The sequence below is a fragment of the Notechis scutatus genome, chromosome 1, assembly GCF_049901735.1.
Source record: "Notechis scutatus isolate UNSWTSFEM ecotype Mainland chromosome 1, rNotScu1.2, whole genome shotgun sequence".
Taxonomy (NCBI): Eukaryota; Metazoa; Chordata; class Lepidosauria; order Squamata; family Elapidae; genus Notechis; species Notechis scutatus.
In genome coordinates this window covers 71,025,319-71,045,786 of record NC_142009.1, presented here as the reverse complement: position 1 = coordinate 71,045,786, position 20,468 = coordinate 71,025,319, and the positions used below count along the sequence as shown (strand labels likewise).

At 36.4% G+C, this 20,468-nt stretch overlaps 1 protein-coding gene across 1 annotated transcript in view; it reads left to right on the top strand.

Moving 5' to 3' along the window:
- Positions 1-20,468, top strand: part of FMN2 (formin 2) — a 193,930-nt gene that overhangs the window by 157,349 nt on the left and 16,113 nt on the right. The window contains 2 exon segments of the mRNA XM_087967456.1: positions 6,068-6,119; positions 19,540-19,689. Coding sequence (XP_087823582.1) covers positions 6,068-6,119; positions 19,540-19,689 — 202 coding nt within the window.

Sequence of the window (20,468 nt, the reverse complement as noted above, 5' to 3'; positions counted from 1 at the left end):
AACCCCTTCATAGGAGGCCCACCCAGGATCACATGACCAGGAGGGCGGAGGGCTTCAGAATGGAGCAGCCAGCAGCATTCCAGGTTGCTATCCAGCCACCTCTCCCATAGGACTAAACGGGAGGGGGGGAATCTCTGCAGCCCCTAACTGGATCCAGTCCATGTTCAAACTTGATATTTCTTTTGCTGGCGTCTCTTCCATACCAAACTAAGACTTGCTCTTTTCACTTTGGCAAGACTTGCCATGCTGACAGACAGACAGACAGACAGACAGATTTTGAGCTCCTTCACGGCATTTCTTTCCAGCATTCCATTGTGGAAAAAATAAATAAAAATGAAAAGGACCACTTTGAAGATTTGTTTGTACAAGGATGTAATCAGGAAATAATTTCAAAACAATTTTTGAAGTTTTGTTTCTTAAATCTAACAGTGAGTATATAGTTCTCCAATATGCAGTTCATGGATTAAACATTTCCTTTTTTTAAAAAAAAAAGGGAAATCACGCTTCGTATTTTTTTGTACACGAGTTCTTCTGCTCAGTCTAGTCTTCTTCGTATTGCCTCATCTATTGGTTGAAAGCAGATTTGCCAAAATCTTGTAAGAAAAGGATTTCTAGGAAATAAGGAGTTCACTTACAACTAGCAATAGCAACTACTGTCTTGAAACTACTTTGCTTCCAGATATGTTGATGAAGCTTCTCAGTCTTCCGGGTCTAGAAGTTGAGTCCTGGCAGCTGGACTTATTTTCTTTCTTTCCATAATCTTCCTATCTAGTGCAGCCTCAAACTCCACATATTTAATGCAGACGTAGTTCTAAGTCACGTACAAAATTATCTGTTTTATAAACTTTTATATAAACTTTATAAACTTCTGTCCCAAAGGCATCTAACCAGAAATGGAAATTAGTTTTGCCCCAGACATCTGTTAATTCCCATAATTAACATAATCCTGTAGGGAAATATTAGCGCTAGTTTATCTGGACTTCCAAATATCTGGATTGCCATTACATGATAATTAGGAGCTTCCACTTTCTGCCTTTTTGATTACCTATTTTGGCAACTCACATAAGACAGGGGATTGGACTAGAAGGTCTCCAAAGTCCCTTTTCTTCAAAAAGGAAGAAATCAGAACATTTGATATAAAATAAATTATAGAATCATACGGCCATATGATTCTATAATTTATTTTATGTCAAATGTTCTGATTTCTTCCTCCTTGATATAGTTGTATTAAAGTGCTAAGAATAAAAAGTCCTAATTAAAATAAGAAAAATGTCTAAGTGCCTGGGTGCTAGAACTCTGTGTGTGTCTGTGTGTGTGTGTGTGTGTGTGTGTGTGTGTGTGTGTGTATATATATATATATATATATATATATATATATATATATATATATATATATATGTATGTATATATGTATGTATGCAAGCAGTCCTCAATTTACAACTAACATTAGGACCAGAATTTTGGTTGCTAAATGATGTGATTGTTAAGTCATTGCATGATTTTACAACCATTTTCAATCTGATTTCTAAGTTAATCACATATAAATACATTATAATACATTGCTACATGTATGCACCAAAGATGGGATTCAGCAGGTTCTGACCAGTTCTGGAGAACCAGTAGCGGAAATTTTGAGTAGTTCGGAGAACTGGCAAATATCACCTCTGACTGGAGATTTTACAGTATTCTTCCCCTGCCACGCCCACCAAGCCACGTCTACATAACTGGTAGTAAAAAAATTTAAATCCCACTACTGATATGCACAATATTTTAACACTTCTGTTTAAAGAGCTGTATTGATTTAAATGTGGAAAATTCACATTATCCATCTTGCTGTTTGAAATATGGCCAAATTTTACCATGTGAGTATTATTTAAATGTAGCAAAGGAATGAGGAAAATCAAAATCAGTAAGCATGCAGAAACATTCCGACAAGGAGATGACAAGTTTCTTGCTGCATTCCATCTGTGATTATTCATACCAGTTTAATGTTTAGTTACCCTGGGAAGTTGAGATGTTTCTTTTAAGATCAAATAGACTGACAGTACTCCTGACATCATTTGATTCCGGTTCCCATTGATTCTAGCCAGCATGTCCACCTATCAAAGATGATGGGAGCTGCAATCTGAACTCCACTGTAAGATTTCAAGATCTCAGGATGCTTTCTGTATACCTTGGTATTTAAAGAGAATGTTGATTTCTCTTTTTTATTTTAATAATGGAATTTTCATTTTTTTAATTTAATTTTTCCATAGTTCATGAAGATTATAAAGAGACTCAGCTTTTTTCAGGACAGTGTACAAGTTTCTCAACAGATGTGTGTAATAATTTCCTTAACTTAATTAAAAACATTAGTAAAAAATAAGATTGGGTTTCATCACTATGGGTAATTCTTTATATTCCATTTGAGAGCTTGGCTTCTATGGACTTGTTCCATACATGTTCTTAGAAAGGAAGTAATCTTTAACCTTTTTCTCATTAATATGATTCGTCATTTTTTCCATTCGTTGTGTCTTTCTGAATCCAGTTCTTACTTTAGTCAATGAGATGACTTTTTCTTTGAAAAGTAATTGCCATTCTTACAGTTGCAAGCTCATGAAACAACAATGAAACTTTTGGTCTCCAAGAACATTCAGCAAATTTATTTTTGGCTGTAATGCAGAAATTGCCTGCTATCTTCTTTTTTTTTAACTTCATGCTAAGCATACTTTCTTTCAAGATAACTATATTTCAACAGTTATTCATCACAAGCCTTCCCAGTATCAGTTGCCTTTTATTAAGAGTTAAGATCCAGTAACTAAGCAGTATGAATGTGGCACTGAGAGTCAGAAATTATTAGCTCCTTTTTCTCTAGTTATTTCTGTACATAGTTTTGTGTCATCTTCCCACCTCTTTCAAGAGTAAGACATGTGGCATAGGACTGTTGATAGCAATCACTCATCTACATTGGCTCATGTTTTCTCATTGTTCTGTTAAGCTTCTGGACTTGTTATTACTTGTACAGTTTTTATCTACAGTGGAAAAGTATTCCCATGTTCTCTGTTTCTACTTCTATTTTTATTCTATGTCCCACACAATCATAAAGAGAGTCACAGTGCTGGTTATTGTTTAATTTAGTTTAGTTTACTTTATTGTCATTGCACCTCATACAAACACCATCTTCAGTGCACATCATGACCATGAAAATAAATACAAACACACATCCTTCACCCTCCACACATTGAACCAAAAAACCCCGAAACCTCACCTATACTGCACTATACAGCAGAATTCAAAAGAGCTACTGCCCTGGGATAGAAGCTGTTTTTCAGCCTATTTGTCCATGTTTTTATTATTCTGTACTGTCTGCCAGATGGTAATAGTTTTTTAAAAAGGGTTCCCAGGATGAGATGGATCTTTGAGAATGTTTTGAACTTTCTTAAGGCAGCGGGAGCTATAAAGCTCTTCCAAAGAGGGGAGAGGGCAACCAATGATTTTCTGGTCAATGATGTTAACCCTCTGGAGTGCTGTCCTATCTGCCACTGTGCAATTGGCAAATCATACAGAGGTGCAGTAAGTTAAAATACTCTCTATGGTGCAGTAGTAGAAGTTTTTCATTCAGTTGTTGTTTTCTAAGAAGTCTCAGGTAGTATAATCTTTGCTGGGCCCTTTTGACCAGTGCTGCAATGTGAGCACCCCAGGCCAGTTCCTCTTTTATGGTAACACCAAGAAACTTAAAACTGGCCACTTTCTCCACTCAGTCTCCATTGATAAGCAAGAGCTGGATGTCGGATCTGTTCCTCCATTGATAAGCAAGGGCTGGACGTCTGATCCGTTCCACTATAAGCTCTTCGGTCTTCTTGGTGTTGAGGAACAAGTTATTGTCTCCACATCATGAAAGCAACCAGTCCACCTCATCTCGGTAGGCAGACTCATCCCCCCCCCGCCCCCCGGAGATGAGTCCCACCACTGTTGTATCATCTGCAAATTTAGCAATAGTATTACTAGCATGAGTGGGAATGCAGTCATGCACATATTGTTCTCATATTCTTGCCCTTCTCATCTCCAAGAGGCTTATTTTGGAAAAGAAATGTTTTTATGAACTGCCCTAAGGGGAGGAGGGGGGAAACGGAGACACATCTTTGAATCATAGGGTTGAAAGAGACATTGGAAGTCTTCTAGTCCAATATCCTGCCTATAGTGCAGGAATCTTCATCTCTTTTGCTTGATCTCCTTTTTATGGTATAATGTTTTAACAGTTTCAAGAAACTAATTGAACAACAATCCATATTTTTATGGTATAACGTTTTAATAGTTTCAGAAAACTAATTGAACAACATTCCACATTTCATGATTTAAAACTAAAATGTCTAAAGTTTGTATAAATCACTTTTACACAAGATTACATGTCCATGGAATAAGCAAGAATGAAAAAAAAACGCTGCCATTTCAAGTGGCTCCTTCAGAAATGAATAAGCTTGGCAATGAACTCTAGATATTTGGTGCTCAAAAGACTAAACCTCTAGTCCTGTACACTGGCCCAGATTGGATCCTGTAACATTATCCTGCAACATGTATATTTGCCTTCATTCTAGGGGTTCACTTATATCTTAATTGTACACTGCAGTAACATTCACTAACATACCTTCCTATACTAGGAAAATCTTAAACAGTATTTCAACAACTGTAGTGGATGCCAAGGAGATGCACTGCTTTTATGATAACGTTTAGTATCTGTAGTTAAGGAATAGCTGTAATTAAGCCTAATTTTTTTTTAAAAAAGTATACCTCTGCTCAAAGGATAATTATGTAATGCTTTACCCAGTTCAAATTTATTTGGCTCCAGGCCCAATTTGGCTTAATGTTAAATTGCAGGCTTGGAACAAAATGAAATGGTTGTGAAGCTAATGTTATGTTTCTCCTGCTGTCCAACCCCAAGAAGCATGTTTGTGAGCCTTAACTTAATTGAGTTTAACATTGACTCTTATTGTGGATAACTTAATGGGAAAATTGGGTGCCCTGTCATCAAACTCTGTGTCTCCAAGGGTTGTAAAATCAATATGATGAAAATATGTGGAATCATACATCCAGATTACCTGAAAGTTGGATCTCATTTCCATGAATTAACAAAGCTTTATCTTTCTCTATCCTTTGTCAATGGTTCTTAACAAAAAAAGTGGTCAAGTTTCTATTTTAAAAACATGGTTTTTAAAAGTGGTTGTAGTCATTTTTCAATTTCTCCTAAGCATTTTGTCTAATGATGGGGTGTTGAGATGATGATTGGGATTTGAGAAAAAGAAAACTCTATGTAGCATTAATAACAGAGTGGTCACTTTAAACTGTTACAGACAAGTGGTACATTCATACACCAGGATGCTCTGAAACAGCTTTCAGAGATCATTACACAATCATAACAAAAACAAAAACAACAAAAAATCACTGAAGGAGAATGACGAAGAAAACCTATGTGAAACTTCTTGTTGATATGATATAGACTGCTTCAGCATTAAGTTAAATTAACACCTAATTTAGTTCAACTTAATTAACTTTTAATGGTAGACATAATAGAAACTTTAATGGTTCTGATATTCTATTGTCCTATTTAGTTTAACTATTTCTTCAAGTCTCTTGGACCAAATGTTTGGCAAGTTCTCACTAACTGCAGTCAACATATCCAAAAAAAAATTCACCAAGATTTGTTAAGTCTAGCTTCTATTCAGCTTTTGTTAAAATGACTATATAAGTGCTTGTGTAATTACAGGTAAATCAGAGTTTCACAGTAACTTTTGATTAGTATAATTTGCCAAAAGGGAGAATTCATCTTGTATTATAACTCATCATCAAAAGGTATCAAATACAGCAGGGGTGTCAAACTCAAGTCTTAAACTTTTTCTGGATGTACTAACTCTACATTTCATGATTTTAACATGAAGGCCAAGCTCATTTATTCAAGAAGCATGTAAATAATCCCGAGACATTAGTTTTCTCCCCCAGAGTATGTGCAATGAGAGCTTATTTAATAACATCACTGCAACAATTTATTTATAACTTTATTTATCTATAACTTTATTTTCTGTTTGTTACTTAGCTAAAACTGACCATGAGATGGAAGAAAAATCTCTGGCAGAGACGCACAAAAGGTGAGAGATGAACAAGTTTAATTTGAAAAGATTTCCTTTGGTACCCATTGATCCTAGATCATGAAAGAAATCTTAAAGGACAATCATGCAATGATAGTTTATTTGAGATCTTTGGGTAGCAAGTGCTCTCACATATTATTATTCAGGCTTTTGCTGAAAGTACTACAGCGCTACACAAAGCACTCAAATAAAGTGGTTGTTTGCTTGAAATTATGGGAATTTTTCTCCAGACTAAAAACAGATGCATTACTCTTATTCTATATTTAAGGCTCCCCACTACATACAAAGGAAAGGAAAAAAGATGGTATTAAATTATTAATCATACTGAAAATTCAACATTGCTTTTATGTGTCAAATTAAGTTTGCAAAGAACCCACTGCTGTCTGTCTAATTCAGTAATGATGTAAGCATTAGCAAGAACTGAGGCTTTGAAGACTTTTTAGTTGTTATTGCACAATTTCTTTTCTCTTCCTTTTTGCAATTTCCTTGCTAATGCGGCTTACTTTAAGAACTGGTTTTAGTAGCAAATGGAATATATTTTAGAAATTTCCACTGCTATTAAAGCCAATTCTTAAAATTTATGTTTTCCAAATCCGCTGGAAATGACAGAGCTGCCAAATTTTGAATCATGGCTTTACAAAATTAAGTATTTATATATGTAAGTATCTCTGCCTAAGTCCAAACAGATTCTAGAAATGTTAGGAACACTAGAGAACATCCTTAGGGAAAAATGTATTCCTAATTAGGTTAGGAATGTTTCCTTAGGTTAAACGGCTTTGAATTTATTTTGGTTGTAGCTGTGGTTTGTCCATTATTTGCTTCATATTCATTAGTAGTTTAAATCCCTGGGTGCTTGCCTTAGTCTCCTTCTCACTCTATAAAAGGTTGGAGAAGTCTGAATCTCAATATTTATTTAATTTAAGTCTTCATATATTGGGCAGAAAAAACTCTGTTAAATTGAAAACACTTTACTTAGAGGCATTGTATGAGTAGACACAAGGAAGGAACTGTGCAGTCTTGAAGACATGGGCCACATAAAGTCTATGAGTTCTTATATCCTTGATTGATTATAGTCATGTTTTTGCAGATTTATAGTTGCACTTTGAAAAATATACCTCTCGTGTGTAATGAGAACTGGCTATTAGAATACAGTAAAGGAAGGGAAAGAGAGAGATTGATCTCATCTTTTGTATATGAGGATATTTCAGTTATTGCATTTATAAAATTATTGCAGTAGTGCTTAAGAATTCATTAAAGCATCTTTAGATGAATTGGGCAATCTCCAATTTGCCAGTGTTTCATTGTTTAATAGTAGCCCTGAAGCAGGCGGCTGATTTTGGTTTTCTATCTCTGTCTATTTTGTCTCTTTTTTAACTGAAAACTTTTAACCTTTTTAAACTTTTGACAACAACAACATAACATGCTGTGGTTTTCTAAAAATCACATTATCTTACTGAACTCTGTGATAATCCATTGTTATGTGATCAATGTCTAAATACAGGATTATCTAAATAGCAGGATTTTACCAGCTCCCCTCCTTCCCACCCATGCTCTCCCCATATATTTCAGATAGTAGTTCAGTTTATTCCTAGAGCAGATTTTAAAGATGCAAGAAAAAAGGAATTCTTCTGTGGAAATTAATTCACAACAATATACCTTTGGATTCCATCCTATAATACAAGAAAAAAGGAATTCTTCTGTGGAAATTAATTCACAACAATATACCTTTGGATTCCATCCTATAATACACATGTGTGGCACTGAAACATTTAGAGGCAAAAAATCTTCCAGGGATCATAAATGCATGTCATCGTGAATATGCTTTTTAAAAAAATACAACTATCTATGTCTTTAACTTGCTTTGTATGTATGAACTTTCAGAATTTTTTTAGCATTTAATATTGCTAACCAACAGGAGGGCAATTTGTTTGTAAAATAATTTTCTTTTTATGGTGTAGAAAAATACTTATTTATATTACCACAGTAAACTGGGTTGTTTTTTTCTTCCTCTAACATATACATGCTGTCAAAATTTTATTTACCATTCAAACTATGTCAATGTCAAAGACACTTTTGGGGCGGAGGGTGAGAGGAGAGCTCAAGAAAACTAAATAAATAAGAGATTAGTTGCATTCTGCTAATCATGGGTAAAATAGCTAGGCACTGGGTGAATAGACGAGTTACTGCTAGCTGCAGTGATGGATTAGCTGAAGCACAATTAATGTGATTTAATGTGGTTGGATTTTTCTTTTTGAAGTGACTATGTGCCACAGAGTGTCTATGTCATGATTATATGTCTTAGAATGACAAGAAAACATTGGTTCATTGTTTGAAATGGAAAAACGGTTTTACAAACGTTGCCTCTCTATGGCATTGTAAAGCCAACCAGCCATGAAAGAAAATGAAATAGCTAAAAAGTTCTTCAAGTGGATACTGTTTTAAGCACAATGCTTCTAGAAAAATCTAATTGTTTATCAGTTGAGCTGAAATGGAAAATTAATCTTTCACGCATAATGAAATGGTATGTTTGACCTGTGGATTCTATAAAGTCTCTGGCTGTTCATTTGTCAGAAGTGAGCTGTTTAATCGTTTCTGAAAGGCTGTATACATTTTTATTTATTTATCATATTTAGTGACTTTAAGACCGACAAAGTGTGAAGTGTTTATTCAAGAAATGGGTTTCTGGCACACGAGCAAAAAAGAAAAGTGAAATGTTTACTTCCCAATAACAGCACATTGTGTGATCTCTGGGTAAGGATCCTGAGACAAGAAAAAACCCCACACCATTCTGTGTTTATCCAGCTTACACAGGCAGACAAGGAAGGCTCCAGCCTGTTATTAAAGTTGAAGTGATACAGCCCCAAACAATGACATCAGTCCCTGAATAATATTGATAAAGTGCAAGAGCAAAAGATATGACACTTCCCAATTTCAGTTTTCATGAGCAGTTCTCAAGAAGCCATAAAATATTTGACACAGTCAAGTGAAAAATACAGCTTGCTTCAAAAGAAAGATTTGAGAGTGTCTCAGGCATAAACATTCACAATTTTCTGTGAAGACAGAGACTCTTTTTCAAGATCTCAGCCCCAAGTCTTTTCTCAGTCATTCTATGTGAGATCCTTTTTTTTTAAACAAAAATAGGTCTGGCAAAAATGGAATTTGTTATCTTTTTTTAAAAAAAATGCGTGTCCTTCTGCTCAGTGACGACTCAACTGCGTGAAACTTGATGTGTGCGTAATCAGCACCGTGTCTTTAATTTGGAGGTGGAGAGGTAGAAAGAGAAATCCCATTTTTAGGAAATCAGGGAAAAAAAAATAAAAAGGTCTCTACTTTTCTTCTGGAGAGCGGAGATCTTCAGCATTCTGTGCAAAAGCTATATAAGTTTTGACTGAAACAGCTAGAATCTCAAATTAAGGAACTATCTGGCCTAAAGCAATTTAAAAATCAGTTCATTTGTCTATCTCAATTTCTGACTTAGCCCTTAAATCAGGGGTGTCCAACCTTGGCAACTTTAAGACTTGTGGACTTCAACTCCCAGAGTTCCTCAGCCAGCAAAGCTCCTGCCTTAAATGCTAGATACAGCTATTTCTCAACTTATGACCACAGTTGGGACTGGAACTTCCATCATTAAGCCATGTGATTATTAAGTGAATCCCAGCTGATTTTGCTACCTTTTTGCCATAGTGGTTAACCAAATCACACAACTGTTAAACCAATCCAGGTTTCCCAATTGAGTTTGTTCTTTGGAAGCCCCCCGCCGCCCCCAAAACTGCAAATGGTGACAATGTGATCCCAGGATACTGCAACTGTTGTAAAATACATACCAGTTGCCAAGCCCCGAATTTTGATCATGTAAAGAGGTGAATGTTGCAACAGTCATAAGTGTGAGGACTGGTCATAAGTCACTTTGTATAATAATTGTATACTGTCTTAATTTCAAATAATCATTAAACAAATGGTCATAAGTCAAGGACAATTACTTACATTGCTTGTGATGTCGATTATTATTTGAGCTTCCATTTTTTAAAAGAAATTTGAAAGCGAACAATTTATCTGTCTTGAAGAGTTTATATCGGATGGAGGGAAGGTAGCTGGGAAAGCAGGAAAATGAACCCAGGCATCTGTATGTATGTGGATATACTGCAAAGTCAAAAGAGAAGCTCACATATATGTTTCAAGGTGAAACATGGGATTCTGTGGTGCATCTTTGTGTGTCAATTCTTGAAAGTGTGCATTTCATAGTAATTTTTTTCCAGTAATCATGATGAATAATTTTTGCTGTCCTGGACTTCCTTTTCTATAGATTGTTTCTGTGTGTGCTTTTGATTTTATGTGCTTCACTGTTTGGTACATTTCTAGAACTAACTAGCTATTATTTATTGTCATGCACATACAGTATGTTCTTTCCTTGGCATTTGGATGATATATAAAAGATATACCATGGCAAATTCTGAAAAATGCATGATTATATCATAACACAGTCCTTTAATTATCCCTATGACTGATTATTTAAAATGGCATATGAATATTTTCCCATATCCAATGGTTCCTAAGAGATGCTGCTAGTTTCTCAGCAAAGTATCTTTACTGGTGATGTTGCGGTAGTCCTTTTTTCTCAGCTGGTCTGTGATGCAAATTGACATGTCTCTATTTGAGTATCATAGTAGCAACTGTGAACTTCTGGTAATAAGAGTGGAGGCAGTTGTGTAAGCAGCAATGCTTTAAATTCCTACTCCAGTAACTCTTAGCAGGATTCATAGCAGACATACAAGAAAACTAAAAATAGAAATATTTATTTTATTTTATTTTAAATAGCCATTATAAACCATTTTCATGCTCATTTCAGTGCATGTTGTCTTTGTAATAGTCTTGTCTAGATAAGAAAGAAATCTTAATATAGTATCCCAAACACAGTCAAACTTATTTTGGAGCTAGAATTCAAATAAAGATAAAGAGTTGGCATTTGAAACTTCATTGTCATTCTCATTAAGTAGATCAAGGAACTAGAAGAAGGTTTATTTAAGGGGAAAATGTCCTCTCTTTTTTTTCCTTTTTCTTTTTTTAACATAGCAGCATCCAGGAAAGTTGCTTCATGTAGTTGGTTTGGGGGCTTTTAACATCTGCTGCTACCCAGTGAACTTTGTGGAACCCACAGACATCTGCTCTGCCTCAGCATAACTGGAATAAAATCACTCAGTTTTGTGCTGATGTGGTTTGCCTCAGTTGATGCAAGTGCAAGGGGGCATTCAAGGTCCCATCCACTTCCATTTTGTAGAAGTGATTTCAGCTCTAGAAACACAAGCGTGTGAGCAACTATGCATTCAGCTCCATGTCTTCCCAGCTTCTATTTCTGCCTGTTATGGCCAATTTGCTCTAACTATAGGAGACTGACAGGATGGATCTGGCCTATAATGCCAGATATCTTGATGGAGGTATGTGTTCTTCAAAAAAATGTGCTCTGACTCTTTGATTGTTAATAGTTTCTAGAGGTCTGCAAACTAATAATAATAATGTATCTCTGTGAACTGTGGAAATAACATTGAATGCCTTGTTGAAGTACCTTTTTTTGTCTTGCCTTGAAACTATCACCAGCTATTTCATTAAAGCACAACTTTAGTTATTCTCTTAGACCTCTAGGCACCATGATGTTCTTCTGTAATTCAGAACATTATGGTAGTATGGCCGCACTCGGAGTATAGCGTACCTCTTTCTCATGGCAGTAAAGCACTGATATCTCAAGAACATTGGGAAATATGGATTTATGCCACTGCTATCCAACTTTATTTCCCTGACCTTTTTGTTTTATCGGTATCAAGAAAGTCTGTGCAAGACCAGAATCTGGAAGTGGTATTCACTGGAGGAGAGTAGTGAGTTCAAGAAGATGGAGACAATGCATTTTGAAAATGTAGTTACTCTGTTCAGGAACTGGAAATGTTATATGCTGTGCATGATATTGTTGGAAGTACAAGTGACTTCTACAGCACGATTCAAACGTAGGTCGAGTATAGTATAACCTTACATTACTTCAGTCCAGCCAAAGTGCATAACTAAATGTCTATGAAGATTCTCAGTCAACCAGGGGTCCCAAAAGGTCCCAAAATGGTTGTCCCAAAGGTGCTTTTTCAAGAGGCAATTGGACTTTCTGGTTTTTCTTTGAAGAAGTTTTGTTTCTCATCCAAGAAGCTTCTTCAGCTTCTTTCCAGCTGCCTCTTGAAAAAGCACCTTTGCGAGGCTTCAGTCCAGGATACATGCTGGATGACATAGTTCTATAAAATTGAAGCCTGTAACTTCCTTGTTATAGTTTAGCACAGAGGTCTTCAACACCTGGGCTGTGGAATAGTACTGGTCCATGGGCTGTTGAGAATTGGGCCACGCAAGCAGTGGGTGCACAAAGCTTCATTTGCACATGTGCAAAACCATCCCTTGACCCCCACCCCTGCTGCCACCTCATGAAGTGAGAAAGGTTTAGAAGATGACTGAAAACACATATTTTTCTCCTATCTTTTTAGAGCATTAGAAGATTTTTTTTTAATACTGAGAACTTCATGCTTTTAACATTTACATTTTTTATATATCACTCAGGATGATTTCTGTACAAGTGTCATATGAACCTAGAAAATAATCCCAATCTTAGATTAGTAAAATGTATTTTTCTTATATGTACCCATTTCATGTATTCACAACTATGTATACACTTATACTTATTATCTTGTAAACAATTGGCAAATCAAATAAATAAATAAATAAATAAATACATGTGGGGCTAGCCATGTAGTTCGCCCATAGACTGTAACTAGTGCAGGATGCCACAGCTAGCTTATTAAATAGTTAGAATAGTTACTAAATTAGTCTGAAAATGTTGCATTGGCTGTCAGTTTTCTAAATCCATAGCAGAGATAATAACATACAAAGCCCCATACTGCTTAGGAATTGAAGAAATGCTAGTATGTCCTTTTATTTACGCATCCCCGTTAACTAAGATTTAGCAGGAATCTCTCTTCTAGGTGCTACCTTGCCTCGGAATAGACCATATAGTGATATAAAAAAGGCTGGTTTCAATGCAATTGCTCTCTTGTAGAATACCCTCCTCCTACTGGTCACAAAGATGCACTCTAACCTGCACTGGTATATGTTTTCATGGACAGAAATTTCAAAAACTTTAAAATAGCATTTTCCATACACAGAGATATATAGATATTACATATGCAGTCACATACACATACCGTAGCTTATAGATCAAAGGTTGACATCAGATTAGGGGGGAAAAGTTACTTGAAAGCAACCTTACAAAGCAAGCAAAAATAATTTTTAAAAGCTTCATAATCCAGTATGTTTATCAAAATCTATTCTTGTCTATGCATAGATCAGACCCAACGCCTTCCAATAGCAATTGCGGTGGTGCAGAATTTTGCAACTTTCCTGGAGATTTCACTAGACTGATCCCTTAATAAAATACTTACAATCTCTGATTGCGGCCAGCCCAAGCATCTGCTAATAAGGGGAGAAATTAGCTCTGCTTTGCAAGGTAAGGTATAAAGGGCAGCTCCATAGAACATGCACAGCTGTCTCAACCTCTACTTCCAAGCACACTGATAAGCATTCCTGGTAAGGGATGTTATTATTCATAACCTTTCAAGGACTAGGGTATCAGATCTTGCCACTGTGAATGCCCTTCCATGAGGAACAGGAATAGCATTATAAGGGATGTTGCCATGCTTTCTATAGTGATAAAAAGTTCAAATCTAAAATCTCTGCTTAACTGCAGCAAAGATCATGCATAAAGAAATGAATCATTTGTATTTTTAAAAATTATACCTTTAGGCCTTGCTTAAGATGTCCCATGTCTTCATGGATTAGGCAGATAAATATAGGGTCTTCCTGTGATGGTAACCAAGTAATGAGATGCACTTCTCATAGACCAAGGATCAATACAGAGTGCTTTTAGGTACTGGATATCCCTTATACCTTAAAATACAGTTCCTCTGAAATTCAGATGTTTCCCCAGGAGTGCAGCATTCTCAAGTGATATTTAACAACATTTCAGTACGAAATTGTCACCTTTACATGAGAATTTGGGTTTTTTTAGTATTTAAAATTCTGCTGGCGAGGATCCAGAACCTGGGGGGTGGGAGATGATTACAAGCCAAGATATTCCCTTAGCCTTGCCTTTTGATCTATTTTGGCACAAAATAATCCTCTTGCACTTATGTAGCTGAAGTGTTGCTAGTAGAATCTCTTCCACCCTAGTTTTCCTGAAAAAATTCTGCTGGATTTCGTTCCACTAATTATTCCAAAATTGAAGCCATAAAAAGCAAATATCAATTGCACTCTCTTTATTAGAGAATATCTCGGTCTTGAATATGGGGGATCTGAGCTGCTTGGAAATCCTTGCAGTAGATATTTAGCCTCTGCCCTCCATAAACAAAATAGCGGTGTGAACAACCAAAGGCTCATTTTTCTAAGCAGGATTGAAAAGTCATGCTAGCTGAAGCAAAGCCCCTGACCTTTGCTGCCTCTATTAATCCCCAACAGTGACCTCCCCCACCTTCTGTGTTAGTGGTGGAAACATAGGTACAGTGTTCTAACCCTCAAGATAAGCATCTAAGCTGAGAGCTTTCAACCTCCTGCACTGGTTTGCAAAGACTGCTCTTCATTAGGAAGTGTCCTCACCAAAAGGACAAGAATGTAATTAGCAAACCCATGATGAGAACCGGGGAGTTTGGCTGGCAGGTTTTTCCTTTAATTACACTACTTCTACACCCTCCCCACATACACTTCAGCAGTTTTCTATGTCCAGCCCTTGTACTTGGGAAATCATTGACCCTGGTTTTGTCCTCCTCTTTGCCTTTTAAGGATTTATTTATTGAGCATTTGCTGCAGTCAATAAATAGGAGATGCTCTATTTCCATTTTTATCTTACAACCTTCGCAAGCTTAGTTTATTACAGGAAATGTGATAGCAATAAAATATTGCCTTTTTTTTAAAGTTTGCCTTACTTTGAGATTCTCCCCCCCCCCCTTAACGCTTGTGTTATTGTCAAAAATGTCTTTGTTTAAGTGGACTTCCTTTGATCAATTGCTCCTCAATTCATTCCTAGTTTAATGAGTTTCTAAACACTCAGTTGCTTCCAGTTTGCCCACCTGCCAGCAGTACAACATCCAGGAATTCACAGGACAGATTCTTTTATTCGCTGCAAGACTCATAGGAAAACATGCTTAGGAAAGAGAGGATCCTTTAAAATAGGTTTGGGGTTTTATAGAGCTGTAAGTGAGAAAGAAACACCTCATTGTACAAGCAGGATGATAACAGAATAGCATTTGAAACCATCAGAAAATAGCTCATAAAAAGTTGTGTCTAATTCTGCATCCTGTATTCGTTAAATGTATTTCTACCCTGCTTTTTAACCTTTAAAAAGCCTTCCAAAACAGCAAAACAGTAAAATGAACTATTAAGTAAAATAATTTTCCAATTTTCCAAAACTAAATGAAATTAAACCCAAGGTTAAGACAAAGGGAGACAGAGACAGAAGGAAGAAACAAGTTAGATCATAGCAAAAGTCAAAGTAAAAAAATCTTACAGCTGCCAAATTGTTTCTGCACCAAACTTGGAGAAATAGCTGGATACAACTGTAACAAAATTTAGGAAGTGTCATTTTAAATACATATGTTTTTCTGAAGTTTTGTTACCGGCCTTTGGAATTGATCACAGTTCATTTGCATCTCTGCCTAAAACTAATCCTGAATTGTTTGCTAAAAGATACTCCCTCATTATACATGTAAATTTACATGGGAAAATTAGCATTTTTAATCTGGTTAGCAATAGAAACTTTATCTTTCAATTATTAACCTTGATAAGGTTCTTACTCAGAATGAATGGATTATGAATTAAAATGTTGTTTGTAAATGTGCAGAATTCTTCTCTAACTATAAAAATTTACTTTAAAATATTAGCTTATTAAAAAAAAATCTACTTCCCTTCAAATTCAGTGTTCAGATATTTGCACTCTCTATATATCGGAATTAGTTGTTCTGAAGTCAGGGTTGATAGTATACCAAACCTTGCATTCACTTCTCTGTTTTCTTTTTTCTTTTTTTTAAATAAATGAATGCTGTGGAGTTGGTTTAATCACCATATATGGGAAACTTTCTCAGAACAAATGGAGGTGATTACTTTAAATGCAAGTTGCCTGCGCTCATTTGATAAACAACTTAATTCCTCAGGAACCCTGTTTCTAAGCCTCCTAGTATTCCAATTCCTATTCTCCATATTTGTATATAAATGATATTTGTGTATTATTTTTGATGGCGTTCCAGTGTCTGATGTTTTGCATCTTACAAACAAGCTCACTTTTGCAGAAGTGACCCAGCTGAGGACTTTTGATTATTTCTCGTAGCTGTTTAGATAAAGGAATTCTGTTGGCAGTTAAATGTCTCCGTGTGTCTGAATCAGCTTTCTGTTGGTTCCCAGCAAGATTAGCAGTGATCTGTGCAAAAGCCTGCCTTTTACCCTCTTTGATCACATATTATTCTTAACAAAAGCTTTCATGTCTCCAGTAAATGTTAGTGCTATTTATCAAACTCATCAAGTATTTATTTGTGAGAATTTCAATCTACTCTGGCTTCTCGATTGTTGAAAAGGCTTGAGATGGAGAATTATGGCTTATTGTTATATTTAAATGTACAGCTTGGAGGGACTGCTTTAAATGTGATGCTTTTAATCTTATGTATCCTTGGGTAAATGTAGGGTTGTTCTGTGATCCTAACACATCATTCCTAGGTAGTTCCAGTTGTTTCATATATAGTGGTGGTTAGCAAATATGTGAAGTCTGGAGAAATATAAAGCATTTGTGGGAGAATTTAGTGAAATTTAGTGTTTCCTCTTTCTGAATGAGCTGTCTATGGAGATTCTCAGTCATCCAGGTCATGGTTGTTCCAAAGATGCTTTTTTTCCGAAAGGCAACTGGACTTTCTGGTTTTTCTTTGAAGACGTTTCACTTCTCATCCAAGAAGCTTCTTCAGCTCTCTTCTTCAGCTGTAGAGGCTTCTTGGATGAGAAGTGATATGTTTTCAAAGAAAAACAAGAAAGTCCCATTGACTCTTGAAAAAAAGCACCTTGGGACTGCAAAGTGTCTTTGAAGACCTAGAACAAGGGTCTTCAAACTTGGCAAGTTTAAGACTTGTGGACTTCAACTCCCAGAATTCCTGAGCTAACATGACTGGAGGACGAATTCTGGGAGTTGAAGTCCACAAGTCTTAAAACTGTCAAGTTTGAAGACCCCTGACCTAGAATAGTGTCCATTCCCATGAGTTTGACTCAGTCTGGGAGAGAGGATTGTTTTCACCTGTCATAAATCCCTCTTTGACCAAGTTTTATTCTGTGTAAATCTGCCACCTATCAGATTACAACAAAAGGAACAAAGAAAAATGTCTTCCTTTAGTACAATTTTCTAGAACAAGGCTGTTTCATAATTGTTTTGGGGATGGCTTGATTTGACTTGATTTGATTGCAGGACCTTTTTACCCACCACTGTGGCATATCTTTATTTCATAAGAAGGATACAACTGTTCAGCAATCCTCAATTTTTAAGGCTGGTGGCCAGTGGTGGGATTCAAATTTTTTTTACTACCAGTTCTGTGGGCGTGGCTTGGTGGGCATGGCTTGGTAGGTGTGGCAGGGGAAGGATACTGCAAAATCTCCATTCCCTCCCCACTCCAGGGGAAGGATACTGCAAAATTCCCACCCCACTAACTTGCTTTCCAACTCTGTTCTCCTGTGCAGGGCAACAAAAGAAGACCTAGCCAATCAGCTGGCACTTGGGAGGCAGAGAATAGATGTGGGCAGGGCCAGTCAGAGGTGGTATTTGCCAGTTCTCCAAACTACTCAAAATTTCCACTACTCTCCAGAACTGGTCAGAACCTGCTGAATACTAACTTTGCTGGTGGCCATATTTGGAATGCCAAGGGCATGTTGTGCGTTCAGGGGTGGGATTCTACCACTTTGCACCTATTCACTAGAACCGGTTGTTAACATTCTAAGCAGTTCGGAGAACCGGTTGTTAGAAGAAATTACTGGCCTAATCCTATAAGGAAGGCAGGAAGGAAACATTCTGGTGTTGCTTACAGAAACTGCCTCTCCATTAACTCTTATTACATTCTTAGCAGGACTAGACTTCCTGTCTCAGGAATGTCTCTGGTGTTTTGTTTTTTTCCTCCTTTGCTGGTACTTTGCTTGTCTGGAGTGACCATTCAAAGTTACAATGGCACTGAAAAAAGTGACTTATGACCATTTTTCACACTTACGACTGTTGCAGCATCCCCACCGTCATGAGAGGCCATGTGAGGAGATGTGTGCCTCGATGTGAGTGATGTTGAGTTGACCATGCCCAGCCAGTCACATGACCACAAAGCCATGTCCACCCAGTCACATGACCACCAAGACACGCCCACCAACTAAGCCACGCCCACAGAATCGGTTGTTAAAAAATTTGAATCCCACCCCTGTGTGCATTCATTCATAAAATAGCTAACATAACGAAGGGGTCTAGCTCATTCTGAACAGTGACTGCCATGGTGACTTTGCCACCGATGAAGAATTCATTGACTAGAAGACAAATGGGTAAGACTAAAAAGTAAGCAGTAGGTCGCTCAAGAATAAAAGTAGAAAGTAAAGGTGGGATCTGGGATTTTCGCATGTTCATATCCACAACATTAACAAAAGAATATTTTCACAGAGAGAAAAAAACTAATGTGTTTGCACAGGCAACAAATATACAAATATATAACAAAACAAAAAACAAATTAAAAATATGCTTGTGTGTCCAATCCCACTTGGTCAATAAAAAATTCTATTCTATACAGGCAATAAATATTGCATATAGGCACAAAATGTAGCCAGCCATGCACAGATAACATTTCCAGCCCTCACAAATCATTGCTAAGCTTATTGGTCAGTGATGCTTTGCTATCCAGTGTGACAGTTTCTTTTTTATTTTTTTAATTGGTTTAAAAAAAAAACTTCCAGTGGAACAGGCAGCCAGATAAAAGCATACATTGTGTCTTTGTTGTACTAGCCATGAATTAAAATTTCCCTAAAAATCACAACAGCAAGGCATGACATACCTTGTAAAAGGATTGATTTGCTATGGAAAAGTGATGTGTGAATGGTAAGAGCAATCTTGGTTTTCTTGGTTTTAAAAACTGGTCCAATGCAACTTTTCAATGCAATTTTGCTTTCGCAATCCCTTGCAGATACTAAATATCAGTTTTTACCTTTCCTAAAGCTGATTAAGATGATGAAGGAATCATGCATGTATTCTAGATAAATATCAAGTAATTTGTAAAAAAAAAATATCATCTTTGTATGAGAGAAGCAGATAAAATAATGTTAAATAAATAGTTGACATCTTTGTTTTCTTTGATAGCTTTCTGGAGACTGCAGCATATTTCTGTATGAAACCAAAAATGGGTGAAAAAGAGGTCTCCTTGAATGCTTTCTTCAGCATATGGCATGAATTCAGTTCGGATTTTAAAGAATTTTGGAAAAAAGAAAATAAGCTTATTTTGCAAGAAAGGTAAGTAACATCTAATCAACTTAAATTTGTGAGAACATTTTGGGAAGTTTAGCCTGGATATTCTGACTGAGGGGAGGGGACTTCTTTCTTTCTTTCATGCATTTCTTATGTATGGAGTCCTCAACTTATAACCACAACTGAGCCCAAAATTTATGTTGCTAAGCGAGACAATTGTTAACTGAGTTTTGCCCCCGATTTACCACCTTTTTCGCTACAGTTGTTACGTGATTCACTGCAGTGGTTAAGTTAGTAATACAGTTCTTAAGTGAATCTGACCTACCCATTGACTTTGCTTGTGAGAAGGTCACAAAAAGTTGATCACATGTTCCATGGGCACTGCGGCAGTCATAAATATGAACTAGTTGCAAAAGGTGATCACATGACCTCAGGACACTGCTTACCATCAAAAATAGGAGTCAGTTGCCAAGGGTCTGAATTTTGAACATATGACCATGGAGATGCTGCAATGTTTGGGTGAAAAGGGGTCATAAGTTGCTTTTTTCAGTGCTCTTTTAACTTTGAATGGTCAACTAAATGAGCTGCTGTAAGTCAAGGACTACCTGTATTGTGACTGTTTACAGACAGACAATCTTGGTTGTAACTCAAGAAAGCAATAGATAAATCTGAAAACAAAAATAAATAATAATGGCTGGTAGGCTTACTGCCCTTTAGATTCTGTCATTATGAAAATAGTAAAGTGTACCGGAGCATTTCAAATTCTAGCAAATTTACTACAGTCTAATTATTTTGATGTTAGAATCTCCATCAAAGATTATAGT